The 16,224-nt window shown below is 44.0% G+C and overlaps 1 protein-coding gene across 1 annotated transcript in view; it reads right to left on the bottom strand.

The window, feature by feature from the left end:
• CFAP73 (cilia and flagella associated protein 73) overlaps positions 1-16,224 on the bottom strand; it is a 20,793-nt gene extending 4,569 nt beyond the window's left edge. The window contains exons 1-6 of the mRNA XM_087705653.1: positions 16,088-16,224; positions 14,214-14,319; positions 10,769-10,873; positions 9,190-9,390; positions 4,023-4,244; positions 305-463 (exon numbers count right to left, since the gene is read on the bottom strand). Of these exons, the coding sequence (XP_087561779.1) occupies positions 305-463; positions 4,023-4,244; positions 9,190-9,390; positions 10,769-10,873; positions 14,214-14,319; positions 16,088-16,146 (852 nt within the window). The 5' untranslated portion in view covers positions 16,147-16,224. The remainder of the gene's footprint in view (positions 1-304; positions 464-4,022; positions 4,245-9,189; positions 9,391-10,768; positions 10,874-14,213; positions 14,320-16,087) is intronic.

Here is a 16,224-nt window from a genome sequence, read left to right as displayed (position 1 = left end):
GCAGCCCAGATGATCGTTGCAACTTTTTTTTTTAACTTGGCTAAGCATTTTTTTTTTTTACTCCTAGTTCAGGCGAACTGGCCCGAACCGGTAGCATTTCACCCCTGGTCTAGGGCTATTTGTAACCTGGGCGCCAAGATCAGCCAAAGGTCAATAAAATTTCACAGCTTGGAGCCCTCGCTGCCAGAGAAACCTCTTACATTACTTCCCTTCGCAAGATCCATTGTCGGCGTATTCATAATTTAAAACCTCCCACGGTGTGACTTTGCCGAAGCGAAGAGCATTTTATGGAAGTAGAACTGACCTCATCTAGCTGGGCTTCGGTGTCCTCTTGGGGCACATTCATGCGTAGCTTCCTGTGCTTGGCCACCATCTGGAAAAGGTTCAGAACTGCCAGTTTGATCTGCCCCAGCTCCAGGGTTTTGCCGGCAGCCGTATTCTGGATGCAAATCCAGTTGGACTCCTAAAGAGGGGGGAAAGTAGGAGAAAAAATCCTGGCCTTTTCTTGAGACATCTCCTTGCGGAATAACAGGGTTGGAAGGGACCTTGGAGGTCTTCTAATCCAGCCGCTTGTTCCTAAGCCACGTCAGATAAATGGCTGTCCACGGGAAGGAAGGAGGGAAGGAAGAAGGAGAGAAGAAAGGAGGGTAGGAAGGAGGGAATGTAGGAGAGAAAGAAGGGGGGAAGGAAGGGGGAAAGGAAGGAGAGAAGGAGAAAAGAAAGGAGGGAAGGAAGGAAGGAGGGAAGGAGAGAAGAAAGGAGGGAAGGAAGGAGAGAAGGAAGGGGGAAAGGAAGGGGGAAAGGAAGGAGAGAAGGAGAAAAGAAAGGAGGGAAGGAAGGAAGGAGGGAGGGAAGGAGAGAAGGAGGGTAGGGGAAGGAGGGAGGGAAGGAAGGAAGGGGAGTAGGAGAGAAGAAACGAGGGAAGGAAAGAGGGAGGGAGGGAAGAAGAAGTAGGACCGTTGTAAGATAAAATGGATCTATGGGATGTTAAAAAAGCAATCTTCAAGTATATTGTCAACAGTAGGAAAAATTGTTATAAATACATATTATTAATAATACTTATGAGATCATATAATTGTGAATGTATATATGAAATTGATAAAATACAAAAATTTTTTTAAAAAATGGCTGTCCACAGTCTCTTCTTGAAAACCTCCAGTTTGAATGGTTCCTGCAACCATTCAACCGCCTGGCCAAGGAGGAGACCCTATACCATTCCAGACAGGTGGCTGTCCAGTCTTTTCTTAAAAACCTCCAGTGAAGAAGCACCCATAACTTCTTGTGGCAAACTGTTCCATTGGTTAATTGTTCTCACTGTCAGGGAGTTTCTCCTTAATTCCAAGTTGCTTCTCTCCTTGATTAGTTTCCACCCATTGCTTCTTGTTCTACCCTCAGGTGCCTTGGAGAATAGCTTGACTCCCTCTTCTTTGTGGCAGCCCCAGAGATATTGGAAGACTGCTATCATGTCTCCCCTGGTCCTTCTTTTCATCAAACTAGACATCCCCAATTCCTGCCAACTGTTCTCTATTTAATAATCTTCCATCCATTGCTTCTTGTTCTAGACTGCTATCATGTCACTTCTTGTCCTTCTGTTGTCCTCCTTACATTTTCCAGGATGGCCCTGCAGGCCAGATCTGACCACATCCTTGAGTCTGACACCCCTGTTCTAGGCTAACAAAGAGAAGGCTTAGGGTAGACCTGGTAGCATCTTCCAATACTTGAGGGGCTTTCACAGAGAAGAGCAACAAAGTTGATTAGGGGACTGGAGGCTAAAACATATGAAGAATGGTTGCAGGAACTGGGTATGTCTAGTTTGATGAAAAGAAGAACTAGGGGAGACATGATACCAGTGTTCCAATATCTCAGGGGCTGCCCCAAAGAAGAGGGAGTCAAGCTATTCTCCAAGGGTAGAACAAGAGGCAATGGGTGGAAACTAATCAAGGAGAGAAGCAACTTAGAACTGAGGAGAAATTTCCTGACAGTGAGAACAATTAATCAGTGGAACAATTTGCCTCCAGAAGTTGTGAATGCCCCAACACTGGAAGTCTTTAAGAAGATGTTGGACAGCCATTTGTCTGAAACAGTATAGGGTTTCCTGCCTAGGCAGGGGGTTGGACTAGAAGACCTCCAAGGTCCCTTCCAACTCTGCTATTGTATTGTATTGTATATGTTAGGAATATAATCTAACAGTTGGGTTGGCAATATATACATCATGTAACAATACTATACCTGCTTCTTTAAATCATACTGTAAAATGTGATTGGTTGCTGTTTTCCTCAATCGGCCATAAGAGGGAGCCAGTACGACTGTTAGCTCTCTGTTCATTAGATGCTGGGCTGATCTGATCTGAGTATTTTGGAAGCTGGCTGTTAGAAAGTGCCGTGAGCTATTGTAAGTTTTGCAACTGCTAGCAAACTTTTGAGTACTGAACTGATGATACGATACTGGACCATGTTATTTGGATTATCCCTTTACTGAAAGACGTTGATGACTGACTGTCTTATCCATGTATGACTTGGACTGTTTGATGGACTCTGATACCTCTATTTCCACGAAAGTAAAAGCCTATTTAAACTGCAGTGTCTCTGTATGCTGGTTTGTGTGTTCTCCAACACAACTCTCACAACGCTTCTCTGAATGCACTCGCTCTCCCAACGGGGAGCTTATCTAACAGTATTCTCCAAAGCACCAGAAAGCAGGACAAGAACAGGCCATCAAAGAGAGATCCAACCTGGAACTAAGGAACCATTTCAGCGGGACAACAATTAATCAATGGAACGACTTGCCTCCAGAAGTCGTAGCTGCCCCATCAATGGAGGTTTTTTTCAAAAATAGACTGGACAACCATTTGACCAGGATAATATAAGGCCGTGATGGCGGACCAATGGCACGCGTGACACAGAGGGCATGCACAGTGCCCTCTCTGCAGGCACACCAGCCATTGCCCCAGCCCAGCTCCACCGGGGATGCTCGGGCGCCTCCCACTGGCCAGCTGATCTTCGAGTCTCGGCTGCACAAGCCTCCTACAGCAACCTAGAAGCCAAAAATGGGCGAGGGCGGTGGGCAGTGGTGGGTTTGAAAAATATTTTGAACCTACTGTGGGTGTGGCCTCCTTTGTGGGAGTGGCTTGCCAGCCATGTGACCTGATGGGAGTGGCTTCCCGGCCATGTGTTTGTTTTCTTTCTTTCTTTCTTTCTTTCTTTCTTTCTTTCTTTCTTTCTTTCTTTCTTTCTTTCTTTCTTTCTCTCTCCTTCCTTTTGTTTCTCTGTCCCTTTTTCCTTTTTTTCTTTCATCTCTCTCTCTCACTTTTTCTTTCTTTTTTCTTTATTTCTTCCTTTCTTTCGAGGTGGCGCAGTGGTTAGGGTGCAGTACTGCAGCCACTTCAGCTGACTGCTAATTCTGCAGCTCGGCGGTTCAAATATCACCCGGCTCAGGGTTGACTTAGCCTTCCATCCTTCCAAAGTGGGTAAAATGAGGACCTGGATTGTTGTTGGGGGCAATTTGCTGACTCTGTAAACCGCTTAGAGAGGGCTGAAAGCCCTATGAAGCGGTATATAAATCTAACTGCTATTGCTTTCTTTTTCTGTGTGAGTCTCTCTCTCTCTCTCTCTCCCCCTCCCTCCCTCCCTCCCTCCCTCCCTCTCTCTCTCTCTCTCTCTCTCTCTCTCTCTCTCTCTCTCTCTCTGTGAGTGGTGGGTTCCAAAAATATTTGGAACCTCTTCTGTAGGTGTGGCCTGCTTTCCGGGTCCACTGGTGGAACATCTTCTAACCGGTTCGGTAGATTTGATGAACCGGTAGGAACCCACCTCTGGCAGTGGGCAACTTGTATGGAGGGGAGAATGTGCTCCCATTGCATTTTGGGGTTTTGTGCCAGCTTTGGATACTTGGCACCCTAAAGGTTAACCATCACTGGTATAAGGTCTCCCGCCTTGAGCAGCAGGCTGGCCTAGAAGACCTCCCAGGTCCCTTCCAGCCTTATGATTCTATGTTCACTTTGTCCTCCACCGATGTCCTCATCTTACCAATTCAAGGACTTTGGCCCGGGTTTGCTCCAGCTGGCCTTGGAGCTCAGCCACCCGATTGTTTTGCAGCAAAATCTTGTTACTGCTTTCGTCCAGGTACTCTTGCAGGCACCTGCGTTCCTCCTCCACGGCTTCGCGGGCAGCTTGTTCTCTCTGGACCAAGTTGGCTTGGGTGGCCATCAGCGTCTGGAACCGACCAATTAGCTCCGAGATTTCCTCAAACTGCAGAACGAGAAAAAAAAAAGGAGGACCCCAAAAATAACTTAAGAGGTCGTGTCAACCCTGAAGCTGACCTGATTGAGGCCATTTTGAGGCTTCGGCGCTGCCACAGCTAAAGCTAACGGATAGGGAGGGGGGAGTAGAGATAGCTGGGGTTTGTAGCCAAAACAAAATGCTTTCTCTTGGGAACCAAGGTCATTTCAGCAGGTGCTTGGAAGGAGGGGACTGAAGTCACCTAGCAAGTGGGCTGTATCCTGATTGGACCGTTTGAGCAATCATTTTGAGAAAATGAAAAACTTTTTTTTTAATTGAAAATTTTAGAAAAAAAAACTTTTACAAATGTTTACCTCCCCCCCTGCCCTCCTCCCCAACCCCCCCAACCTTCCCCCCTCCCCCCCCCCGACTTCCCAGAACCAATACAGGGTATAAATCTTTAACAAAGATGTTCTAAAATAAACTTTAAAAAAGTTGGTATCATCTTTCATTTGAGCTTTAACTCCTCTTTGCTAGGCTAAGTCTAAACAGATTATATCATTCCTTGTTTCTTCAGTCATAAACTATCTGGAATTTCTTAGTCCCATATTTATTTTGAGTATAGTCAATCCATCTTCTCCACTTCAGCCTATATCTCTCATTTGAGTGGTCCTTGAGATATGCTGATATTTTAGCCATCTCTGCTAGGTTTGTTACTTTTAATGTTCATTCTTGAATAGTAGGCAAATCTTCCTTCTTCCAGTATCGCGCCACCAACAGTCTTGCTGGTGTTATTAAATGCAAAATCAAGTCAATCTCTATAACTGTACAATCAATAATTATACCTAACAGGAATAACTGAGGGGTAAACTTTATCCTTTTTTAAAGAACATTTTGCATAATCCACCATATTTTTATCCAAAATGCTTTAAGATGTTTTATAGATGCCATTTAGATCCTAAAAAATTAGCCTGTATGTATCCGAATTTACAACCTAAATGCTGGAGATGTGATTGTCTTGATGCTACATACTATCATATATGGTGGACTTGTAGAAAGTGAAAAACTTTTAAATTCGGTGAGAACTGCGGGAACATTTAGAGTCGGTTTTCACCAGCCCGTGCCAAGATGACATATCCAGTGAAACTATTCTCTGAGGAAGAACTAAGAAGGAGAACTAAAATTATTTGTGGTAAAATATAAAAATATGAAAAGTGTATTAAATTTGATCATGGAAGGTGGGATGTTAGAGGAGTTGTTGGGAATGTTAAAAAGTGCACGATCAACCTTAAAAGGTAACAAAGAGGTAGAAAAGGAAGCAGAAAAATTGTTGAAAGTGGGAGACAGGAGGGGAATGAGGAAAGCAACATAAATGAACAAGGAATTAACAAGGCAGAAATGGAAAATAAAACTCAATGGGGTAAAGGCAGAAAGAGAGCAGAGAGGAAATATGGGAAACAACATCTGAAAAAGAAATTAGCCAAAAATAAGGAGAGAAATAAAGGGAGATGGGAAAGAGAAACTTGGGGGAGAGATACTCAAAAAAAATCTATCCGAAAGTGAGAGAAGAAAAGTTATAAAACACATAAAAAGAAGAAAAAGAGAAAAGAAAATTTAGAAATAGGGAAATAGCAGAATGATATGATCCAGTAGAAAGAAATATTGTTAACAAGGTAAAAAATGTTTTATTTTTATTTTGTATTAACAAACATGTAAAATACACACACACAAAACTTAGACGTACACCACATTTACACAAGGAGCTTCCTGTTCTTTCTACTAGCAATTATCAATCGATACCGCTCACCTTATATTATTTCCCCTTCTGTTGTATTTCATTTGGATTTCACCATTCTTAACCCTCTTATTTTACTCATAACTATTATTTTTTGAGTTTTGTTATATTCCTTCATTGATTCGTGTTTCTTTCCTCCATCCACCTATACCATTTATCCCATAATTGGTAGAATTCTGATTCTTCTTTTCCCTGGATTTCTTTAGTTAGTTTGTCCATTTCAGCACAATCCATAACCTTTCTTATTATTTCATCTTCGCTTGGAGTTAATTTGTTTTTCCATTTCTGGGCAAAGGCAATCCTTGTCGCCGTAATTATATGTAGTATTAAATACTGGATTTCTTTTTTGTATTTCGCAGACATTATTCCTAATTTAAAAAAAACTTCAGGTTTCCATTCTATTTTAACCCCTGTTATTGCCTCCAGCCAATTTTTGATCCTTTTCCAAAAAAATTTAGCCTCCTCACAGGTCCACCATAAATGGTAATATGTTCCGTGTATTGATTCTCATTTCCAACATTTTGGGGAGGTATTTGTTAAGATTTTAGCTAACCTTGTTGGTGCCAGGTGCCAAATATAATATAAATTTAATTAGAATGTGTGGGAATATTAAGAACCTTAAAGCCGTTAAATAATTATGTTACGTTGATTGTACAAAGCTTGCAATTTGAAACTTGAAGATTCATATCGTTAATGGAAAATAGGTGGAAAAGAAATGATAAATTGTTTGTTTTTAAAGAGAAAGAAAAAGCATAGTGTCTGTTCATGTTAAAAAAAACTAGAAATTGGAAAATGGGGGAAGAAAAGGAATACGGCTAAAATGGGAAACAATGGAAATACAATGTAAAATGAATTATGTCTTTTGGTGGAAATGTTAAAGGGGGAATTTATGATTCTGTAAGTGATAAGAGTCATAAAAACAATGTGATGCTTTTCCCTCCATAAGGAAGTAATTTTCGGGGAGGTGGAGAAGAGACAAGGCTGGATGCTACAGTTTTTGGACTCTGATGCAGAATCTGAAGTCTAGGAAACAGGTCGAAGGGGAAATGATGTTCTCATTTTCCCACTAGCCAGATGAGAGAGGGAGAGGCGGAAACAGATGTTTGACAGTTGACCTGATTTGATCGGAAGGCCGCCTGACTCCGGTAGAAGTCCGTGAGGCTCGAATTTTTAAAATAAAACTCGCTAACAACAGCCGAGAGAGCCAGTTTGACGTGGCTAAAAAGACTCAGATTACAAACGGAGAGACTATGAACTCTAATCCTGTTTTAGGCACCAGAAAGCTGGTTTTTTTTTTATTTTTGGGCCAGTCACCCAAAGACGTGAGTTCTAGTTCTGCTTTGACCATGAAAGCCACCTGGGTTGCTTCAGGTCAATCACCAGGAGACGGTGAGCTTTCTTCCAACTTCAGTCAACTGGATGACTGGTGAGTTCTAGTCTCACCTCAAACATGGAAGCTGGTTGGGTGATTTTGGGCCAATCACCAGGAGATGGTGAGTTCTAGTCCCACCTCAAACATGGAAGCTGGTTGGGTGATTTTGGGCGAATCACCAGGAGATGGTGAATTCTAGTCCCACCTCAAACATGGAGCTGGTTGGGTGACTTTGGGCCAATCACCAGGAAGATGGTGAATTCTAGTCCCACCTCAAACATGGAAGCTTGTTGGGTGACTTTGGGCCAATCACCAGGAGATGGTGAATTCTAGTCCCACCTCAAACATGAAAGCTGGTTGGGTGAGTCTGGGCCAATCACCAGGAGATAGTGAATTCTAGTCCCACCTCAAACATGGAAGCTGGTTGGGTGATTTTGGGCGAATCACCAGGAGATGGTGAATTCTAGTCCCACCTCAAACATGGAGCTGGTTGGGTGACTTTGGGCCAATCACCAGGAAGATGGTGAATTCTAGTCCCACCTCAAACATGGAAGCTTGTTGGGTGACTTTGGGCCAATCACCAGGAGATGGTGAATTCTAGTCCCACCTCAAACATGAAAGCTGGTTGGGTGAGTCTGGGCCAATCACCAGGAGATAGTGAATTCTAGTCCCACCTCAAACATGGAGCTGGTTGGGTGACTTTGGGCCAATCACCAGGAAGATGGTGAATTCTAGTCCCACCTCAAACATGGAAGCTGGTTGGGTGACTTTGGGCCAATCACCAGGAGACAGTGAATTCTAGTCCCACCTCAAACATGGAGCTGGTTGGGTGACTTTGGGCCAATCACCAGGAGACAGTGAATTCTAGTCCCACCTCAAACATGGAGCTGGTTGGGTGACTTTGGGCCAATCACCAGGAAGATGGTGAATTCTAGTCCCACCTCAAACATGGAAGCTGGTTGGGTGACTTTGGGCCAATCACCAGGAGACAGTGAATTCTAGTCCCACCTCAAACATGGAGCTGGTTGGGTGACTTTGGGCCAATCACCAGGAGACAGTGAATTCTAGTCCCACCTCAAACATGGAGCTGGTTGGGTGACTTTGGGCCAATCACCAGGAGACAGTGAATTCTAGTCCCACCTCAAACATGGAAGCTGGTTGGGTGACTTTGGGCCAATCACCAGGAGACAGTGAATTCTAGTCCCACCTCAAACATGGAGCTGGTTGGGTGACTTTGGGCCAATCACCAGGAGACAGTGAATTCTAGTCCCACCTCAAACATGGAGCTGGTTGGGTGACTTTGGGCCAATCACCAGGAGACAGTGAATTCTAGTCCCACCTCAAACATGAAAGCTGGTTGGGTGACTTTGGGCCAATCACCAGGAGATAGTGAATTCTAATCCCACCTCAAACATGAAAACTGGTTGGGTGAGTTTGGGCCAATCACCAGGAGACGGTGAGTTCTAGTCCAACTTCAGACATGGAAGCCAACTGGATGACTTTGGGCCAATCACCAGGAGATGGTGACTTCTAGTCTCGTCTTGGCCATTAAAGCTAGCTAGATTGATTTTGGGCCAGTCGTTCTCTCTGAGCCCTGAAAAACAATCTCTGGAAGAACTCTGAAAAATCTTGCCAAAAACACAGTTTCCAGGTGCCACCACTAACTGGACAGCACCTAAATAAATACATAAATAAATCACAGAGGAAACTACGGAGGCTTGGAGTTTATTCCGTTGACAAGAGAGTTCCTTTGCCAGAGTGGAGGGTTTTCTTCTCCAACCATCCTAGCCCTTCCCTCACAGACTCACCTGCTCCATCTCCCCCAGGACTTTCTGCAGATACTCGGAGAAAGGCTTATGAGCTTCCAGGCATTGCTGGAGTTTCATCTTCACTGTCATCAACCGGCTCATTTCCTGTTTGAGGCGCTCCACTTCCACTTCCTTCTGAGCCATCTGCTGCTTTTCCTGTTCAGCTTTCCGCATCGCCCGGTGGCGTTTGGCATCATTCTCCTGCAAGGGGGGAAAAAACGATCCCCAGATCATCGGCTGAAAGTCCTACCTCCTTTGGTGGCGATCCAAGCCCCTTCAAATCAATTTTTAAAAAGTTTTTATACCCTGTTTTTACGTCTGGCTAAACCCTCTGATGAACGATTCGGGCAGCTTTATTGCCATCGCCCCTCGTGCAATGAAATTAAATGCCATCTTCAGTGCATTACTACTGCAATGCGCTCTACATGGGGCAGCCCTTGAAGAGCATTCGGAGACTTCAGCTCGTCCAGAATGCAGCCGCGCGAGCGATTGTGGGTGCACCTCGGTACACCCACGTTACACCTCTCCTCCACGAGCTGCACTGGTTACCGATTGGTCTCCGGATACGCTTCAAGGTGCTAGTCGTCACTTATAAAGCCCTTCATGGTATTGGACCTGGGTACTTGAGAGACCGCCTGCTGCCAATTACCTCCCACAGACCCATTAGATCACACAGGGTTGGCCTCCTCCGGGTTCCGTCTACCAGCCAATGCCATCTGGCTACTACCCGGGGGAGGGCCTTCTCTGTGGTAGCACCGGCCCTTTGGAACGAACTCCCCGCAGAGATTCGGACCCTCACCTCTCTCCAGGCCTTCCGGAAAGCCGTTAAAACCTGGCTGTGTCGGCAGGCCTGGGGTCGATGAGTTCCCTTCCCCTCTCGATTGTGTGTCTGTTGGCTATTTTAAATGCTTGTATTTGTAGTTCTTGTGCTTCCCTTCCCCTCTTGGGTTTGTGAGCCGCCCTGAGTCCCGCTGGCGAGCCGAGGTGGCGCAGTGGTTAAATGCAGCACTGCAGGCTACTTCAGCTGACTGTAGTTCAGCAGTTCGGCTGTTCAAATCCCACTAGGCTCAAGGTTGACTCAGCCTTCCATCCTTCCGAGGTGGGTAAAATGAGGACCCGGATTGTTGTTGGGGGCAATATGCTGACTCTGTAAACCGCTTAGAGAGGGCTGAAAGCCCTATGAAGCGGTATATAAGTCTAACTATTGCTATTTAAAAAATAAACCTAAACCTAAACCAACATTGTACTTAAGGAAACTATAAAAAAATAAACGTAAAACAAAAACACACCCCCTTCACATTCTATAAGGTAAAAGTAAAGGTTCCCCTCGCGCATCTGTGCTAGTCGTTCCTGACTCTAAGCTCATCTCCGTTTCAAAGCCGAAGAGCCAGCGCTATCCGAAGACGTCTCCGGGGTCATGTGGCTGGCATGACTCAATGCCGAAGGCGCACGGAACGCTCTTCCCTTCCCACCAAAGGTGGACCCTATTTTTTCTACTTGCATTTTTTTACGTGCTTTTGAACTGCTAGGTTGGCAGAAGCTGGGACAAGTCTTGTTTGGATTTACATTCATTTCTGACCTTCAAGAACTTGTCAAACTTCAGGATGGCCTGTTTGAGTTGACTTTCTTTGTGGGCGAGTTCTTGCCGTCGCTGCTGCAGATGTTCCATCTTCTTCTGAAACTCCTGGAAAGGGACAGGGAGAGACGGAGAAGAGCAGTTGAAGAAAAGGAATGGTCAAATGCTTTTGAACAAGCCAAAGAAGAAACTTGACCTTCTTGAAGCCAATGGAGATTCTCCATCATCCAGGCCATGGTTGTCCCAAAAGGCAACTGGATTTGGAAACACCCCCCCCAAGGCTAAAGCCAAGGGTTCCTACAACCACAAGGGAGGTCAAACTATTTTTCCAAAAGCACCAAAAGGCAAGATGAGAAAGAAAGAATAGATGGAAACTAATCAAGAACTGAAGAAACCGAGAACTAACTAGAGGTTTCCTAAGGGTGAGAGCAATTAACTAATGGAACAACTTGTTTGCAGAAGTTGTGGGTGCTCCATCACTGGAGGCTTTCAGAAAAGACTGGACAATCATTTATCAGAAATGGTAGGGTCTCCTGGTCAACCAGGGGGATCCAAGGTTCCTTCCAACTATGTTAACTATGTTCTAAGAAACCTCCAAAGTCTCTTCCAACTATGTTCTAAGAAAGTCCACCTATGTTCTAAGAGACCTCCAAGGTCTCTTCCAGGTATGTTCTAAAAAAGTCCAACTATGTTCTAAGAGACCTCCAAGGTCCTTTCCAGTTATGTTCTAAGAAAGTCCACCTATGTTCTAAGAGTCCTCCAAGGTCTTTTCCAACTATGTTCTAAGAAAGTCCACCTATGTTCTAAGAGACTTCCAAGGTCTCTTTCAACTATGTTCTAAGAAAGTCCACCTATGTTCTAAGAGACCTCCAAGGTCTCTTCCAGCTATGTTCTAAAAAAGCCCAACTATGTTCTAAGAGACTTCCAAGGTCTCTTTCAACTATGTTCTAAGAAAGTCCAACTATGTTCTAAAAGACCTCCAAGGTCTCTTCCAGGTATGTTCTAGGAAAGTCCACCTCTGTTCTAAGAGACCTCCAAGGTCTTTTCCAGGTATGTTCTAAGAAAGTCCAACTATGTTCTATGAGACCTCCAAGGTCTCTTCCAACTATGTTCTAAGAAAGTCCACCTGAGACACCTCCAAGGTCTCTTCCAGCTATGTTCCAAGAAAGTCCACCTATGTTCTAAGAGACCTCCAAGGTCCTTTCCAGTTATGTTCTAAGAAAGTCCAACTATGTTCTAAGAGACCTCCAAGGTCTTTTCCAGCTATGTTCTAAGAAAGTCCAACTATGTTCTAAGAGATCTCCAAGGTCCCTTCCAACTATGTTCCAAAAAAGTCTATCTATTTTCTAAGAGATCTCCAAAGTCTCTTCCAACTATGTTCTAGGAAAGTCCAGTTACCTTTTTTGGAAAAGGACTTTTGGGGTAAGTTTCTTGAAGGCTCACCATTTTTTCACCAGCCATAACTTTCTTTGATTTATCTGACAGGGACTTTTTAAAAGCTGGTTGAGTGGAAAGTTCTGGGAATCTCTGGAACAGATCAAAGCACACTGAACTTTTGATGTTCTCCATCCCAGCCGCACCATTTCCAGGAGGAGAAGAATTTCATCAACCATTTCTCCATGAGAAAACTCTTTCTTAGCACTAATAGTATTATTATTACTGACACACACACACCCAAACACAGAAAATGTTTCTTCTCTCCTGAAATTACCGGAGAGAAAAAGGAGGACATTCACAAAGTAGGTGCAAGAACATCACATTCTAACTTGGAGGTATCCTTCAACGTTGTTTTCTCGGGCGGTGGGGGGGGACATTAGCAGCAAATTTTCTCATCCAATTGAAGGAAAGATGATAAAGGAAAACGGAGTAAGATAATGTTTTTGCCTGACTTCAGTAGGAAATTTTAACAGATTAACAGAGTTAGAAGGGGCCTTGTAGGTCATCTAGTCCAACCCCCACCCCACCCCAAGCAGGAGATCCTACACCATTTCTGACAAATGGCAGTCCAATCTCTTCTTTAAAGCTTCCAGGGATGAAGCTCCCACAACGTCCGAGGGCAACTTCAGTTCCGTCGGTTGATGGTTCTCACTGTCAGGAAATTCCTCCTTATTTCCAGGTTGAATCTCTCCTTGTTCAGCTTCCATCCATTGTTCCTTGTCTGGCCTTGAGGGGCTTTGGAAAATAGTTTGACTCCCCTCCCCTCTGTGGCAGACCTTCAAATATTGGAAGATTGCTTTCATGTCTCCCCTGGTCCTTCTCTTCACTAGACTAGCCATGCAACCCTTCTTCATATGTTTTAGACATTTCATTACCCAAGTAGAGAACATCACCAGTGCGGCCCTGATGAGGTAATGCATGGGAATGAAGTCATTTCATTGGCACTGATGATGTTCCCTAGTTTGGTAATGAAACGTCTGCAGGGATACAGCCAAGCTCAGAGAGCATCAAGGACTGCATAGGTTGTTCATAAGGTAAAGGTAAAGTTTCTCCTCGCACATCTGTGCTAGTCATTCCCGACTCTAGGGGACGCTGCTCATCTCCGTTTCAAAGCCGAAGAGCCAGTGCTGTCCGAAGACGTCTCCGTGGTCATGTGGCCGGCATGACTCAACGCCGAAGGTGCACGGAACGCTGTTCCCTTCCCACCAAAGGTGGTTCCTATTTGTCTACTTGCATTTTTTACCTGCTTTCGAACTGCTAGGTTGGCAGAAGCTGGGACAAGTCACGGGAGCTCACTCCGTTTTGCAGCGCTAGGGATTCGAACTGCCAAACTGCGAATATTTCTGATCGGCAAGCTCAGTGTCTTAGCCACTGAGCCACCCTTATAGGTCCTTCCGTGACCCGTCAAAACCGCGGAGGACAAAATCGCGCTCGACGAAAGTGCGCATGTGACGTCATCACAGCGCGACGAAAAAATTAAAAATTGAAATAAAATTAAAATTAAAGCAAGCCGATTCACATAAAGGTAAGGGTTAGGTTTAGGGTTAGGTTAAGGGTTAGGGTTAGGTTTAGAGCGTTAGGGTTACGTTTAGCGTTAGGTTAAGGGTTAGCGTTAGGTTTAGCGTTACGTTAACGGTTAGGTTTAGGGTTAGATTTAGGGTTAGGTTAAGGGTTAGGTTTAGGGTTAGGTTTAGGGTTAGGTTTGGGGGGGTTAGGGTAAGGTTTTTGCTTTATTTTTACATTTTTCGATCACAGCGCGATGTTTTCGTCGCGCTGTGATGACGTCAAATGCGCGCTTTCGTCGAGCGCGATTTTGTCCTCCGCGGTTTTGTGGTGGAACCAGGTCCTTCATATGCTGAACAAGATGCATTCAGTATTGTTCCCTTATCCCCAGGGCTGTCCAGGTGTGTCATTTTAACCCCTGAAATTATTACGAAGAACCCTGCTGCCTGGGGAATTCTGGGAAATGAAGTCCACGCCTGTTGGTGCCCTCCGGGTTATTCAGATTTACCTCTTTGGTGGCGAAGAAAGTTTTCTCCACTTCTGCCAGTTCTCTTTGCTTCTCCAAGAGGCAGCAAGACGAAGGCAAAAAGTCATTTTCTTTCTCGGGGATTTTCCTGGAAAGGACCAAGCTGATTGTTTAGCAGAGAAGATCACAGTGATTGGTCTCATTCGAGACCACGATGAAACCACATGCAGACGACGGGAACCATCTGGAACTGGGCACACTCAAAGCCGTAGAAATGGTGGGAGATTTTAGGAGAAACCCTCCCATACTACCACCTCGTACAATGCCAGACAACACAGTATCAACAGTAGAGAGCTTCAAGATTCTACGTCAGTGTTTCTCAACCTTGGCAACTTGAAGATGTCCGGACTTCAACTCCCAGAATTCCCCAGCCAGCATTCGCTGGCTGGGGAATTCTGGGAGTTGAAGTCCGGACATCTTCAAGTTGCCAAGGTTGAGAAACACTGTTCTAGGTTCTATCATATCTCAAGACTTAAAATGGACATCTAACATCAAAAACGTCACACAACAAAGAATGTTCTTTCTGCGCCAACTCAGGAAGCTCAAACTGGCCAAGGAGCTGCTGATTCTGTTCTACGGAGGAAGGATTTGAGTCTCTCATCTGCACCTCCATCACTGTCTGGTTTTGGCTCTGCAACCCAACAAGACAGACAGAGACGTCAGAGGAGGATCAGAACGGCAGAGAAAACAATGGCTGCCAACCTGCCTTCCATTGAGGACCTGCGCACTGCACGAGTCAAAAAGAGGGCTGTGGAAATAGCTACAGACCCCTCGCACCCTGGACACAAATTGTTTCAACTCCTACCCTCAAAACGAGGCTATAGGGCACTGCACACCAAGACAACTACAAGAATATAATATAATAGAATAAGAATGAATAGAATAGAATAAGAATGAATAGAGTAGAATAGAATAAGAATGAGTAGAGTAGAATAGAATAGAATAAGAATGAATAGAATAGAATAAGAATGAATAGAATATGAATTAATAGAGTAGAATAGAATAAGAATGAATAGAATAGAATAAGAATGAATAGAATAGAATAAGAATGAATAGAATAAGAATGAATAGAATAGAATAGAATAAGAATGAATAGAGTAGAATAGAATAGAATAGAATAAGAATGAATAGAATAGAATAAAAATGAATAGAATAGAATAAGAATGAATAGAATATGAATTAATAGAGTAGAATAGAATAAGAATGAATAGAATAGAATAAGAATGAATAGAATAGAATAAGAATGAATAGAATATGAATTAATAGAGTAGAATAGAATAAGAATGAATAGAATAGAATAAGAATGAATAGAATAGAATTAGAATGAATAGAGTAGAATAGAATAAGAATGAATAGAGTAGAATAGAATAAGAATGAATAGAATAGAATAAGAATGAATAGAATAAGAATAAGAATGAATAGAATATGAATAGAGTAGAATGGAATAGAATAAGAATGAATAGCATAAGAATGAATCGAATTTGAATTAATGGAATAGAATAAGAATGAATAGAATAGAATAATAATGAATAGAATACGAATTAATATAGTAGAATAGAAGAGAATACAGAATGAAGAGAAGAGAAGAAAGTGTAGAATTGGAAGGGACCTTGGAGGTCTTCTAATCCAGCCCCTTTCTCAAGCAGGAGACCCTACACCATTCCAAACAAATGGTTGCCCAGTCTCTTCTTTAAAAACCGCCAGCGATGGACTACCCACAACTTCTGGTGGCAAGCCGTTCCACTGGTTAATTTTTTTAAAAAAAGTTCACTCCTTTTGCAAGTGGTAAAACTTTGCAGAATCTCCCCCACCCCCCGCTCCTCCCGCTTCCCCCGCCGCCCTTTTCCCGGCCTTACATCGTCAGCAACTTGTCCCGGAGAGCGGCGCGGACCCTCTCCTCCAAATCCGAAGCCATCGCGTCCCCTTTCTCCCCCTCCCCACCAGCCGCCCCGGAGCAACCCCAAAGGGGCCCGCCAAGCCGACAGCTTGCAAG

Source organism: Thamnophis sirtalis, unplaced genomic scaffold, assembly GCF_051295495.1.
Source record: "Thamnophis sirtalis isolate CommonGarterSnake01/CBP01778 unplaced genomic scaffold, rThaSir2_p1.2 scaffold_2, whole genome shotgun sequence".
Taxonomy (NCBI): Eukaryota; Metazoa; Chordata; class Lepidosauria; order Squamata; family Natricidae; genus Thamnophis; species Thamnophis sirtalis.
This window is presented reverse-complemented; position numbering and strand designations above follow the sequence as displayed.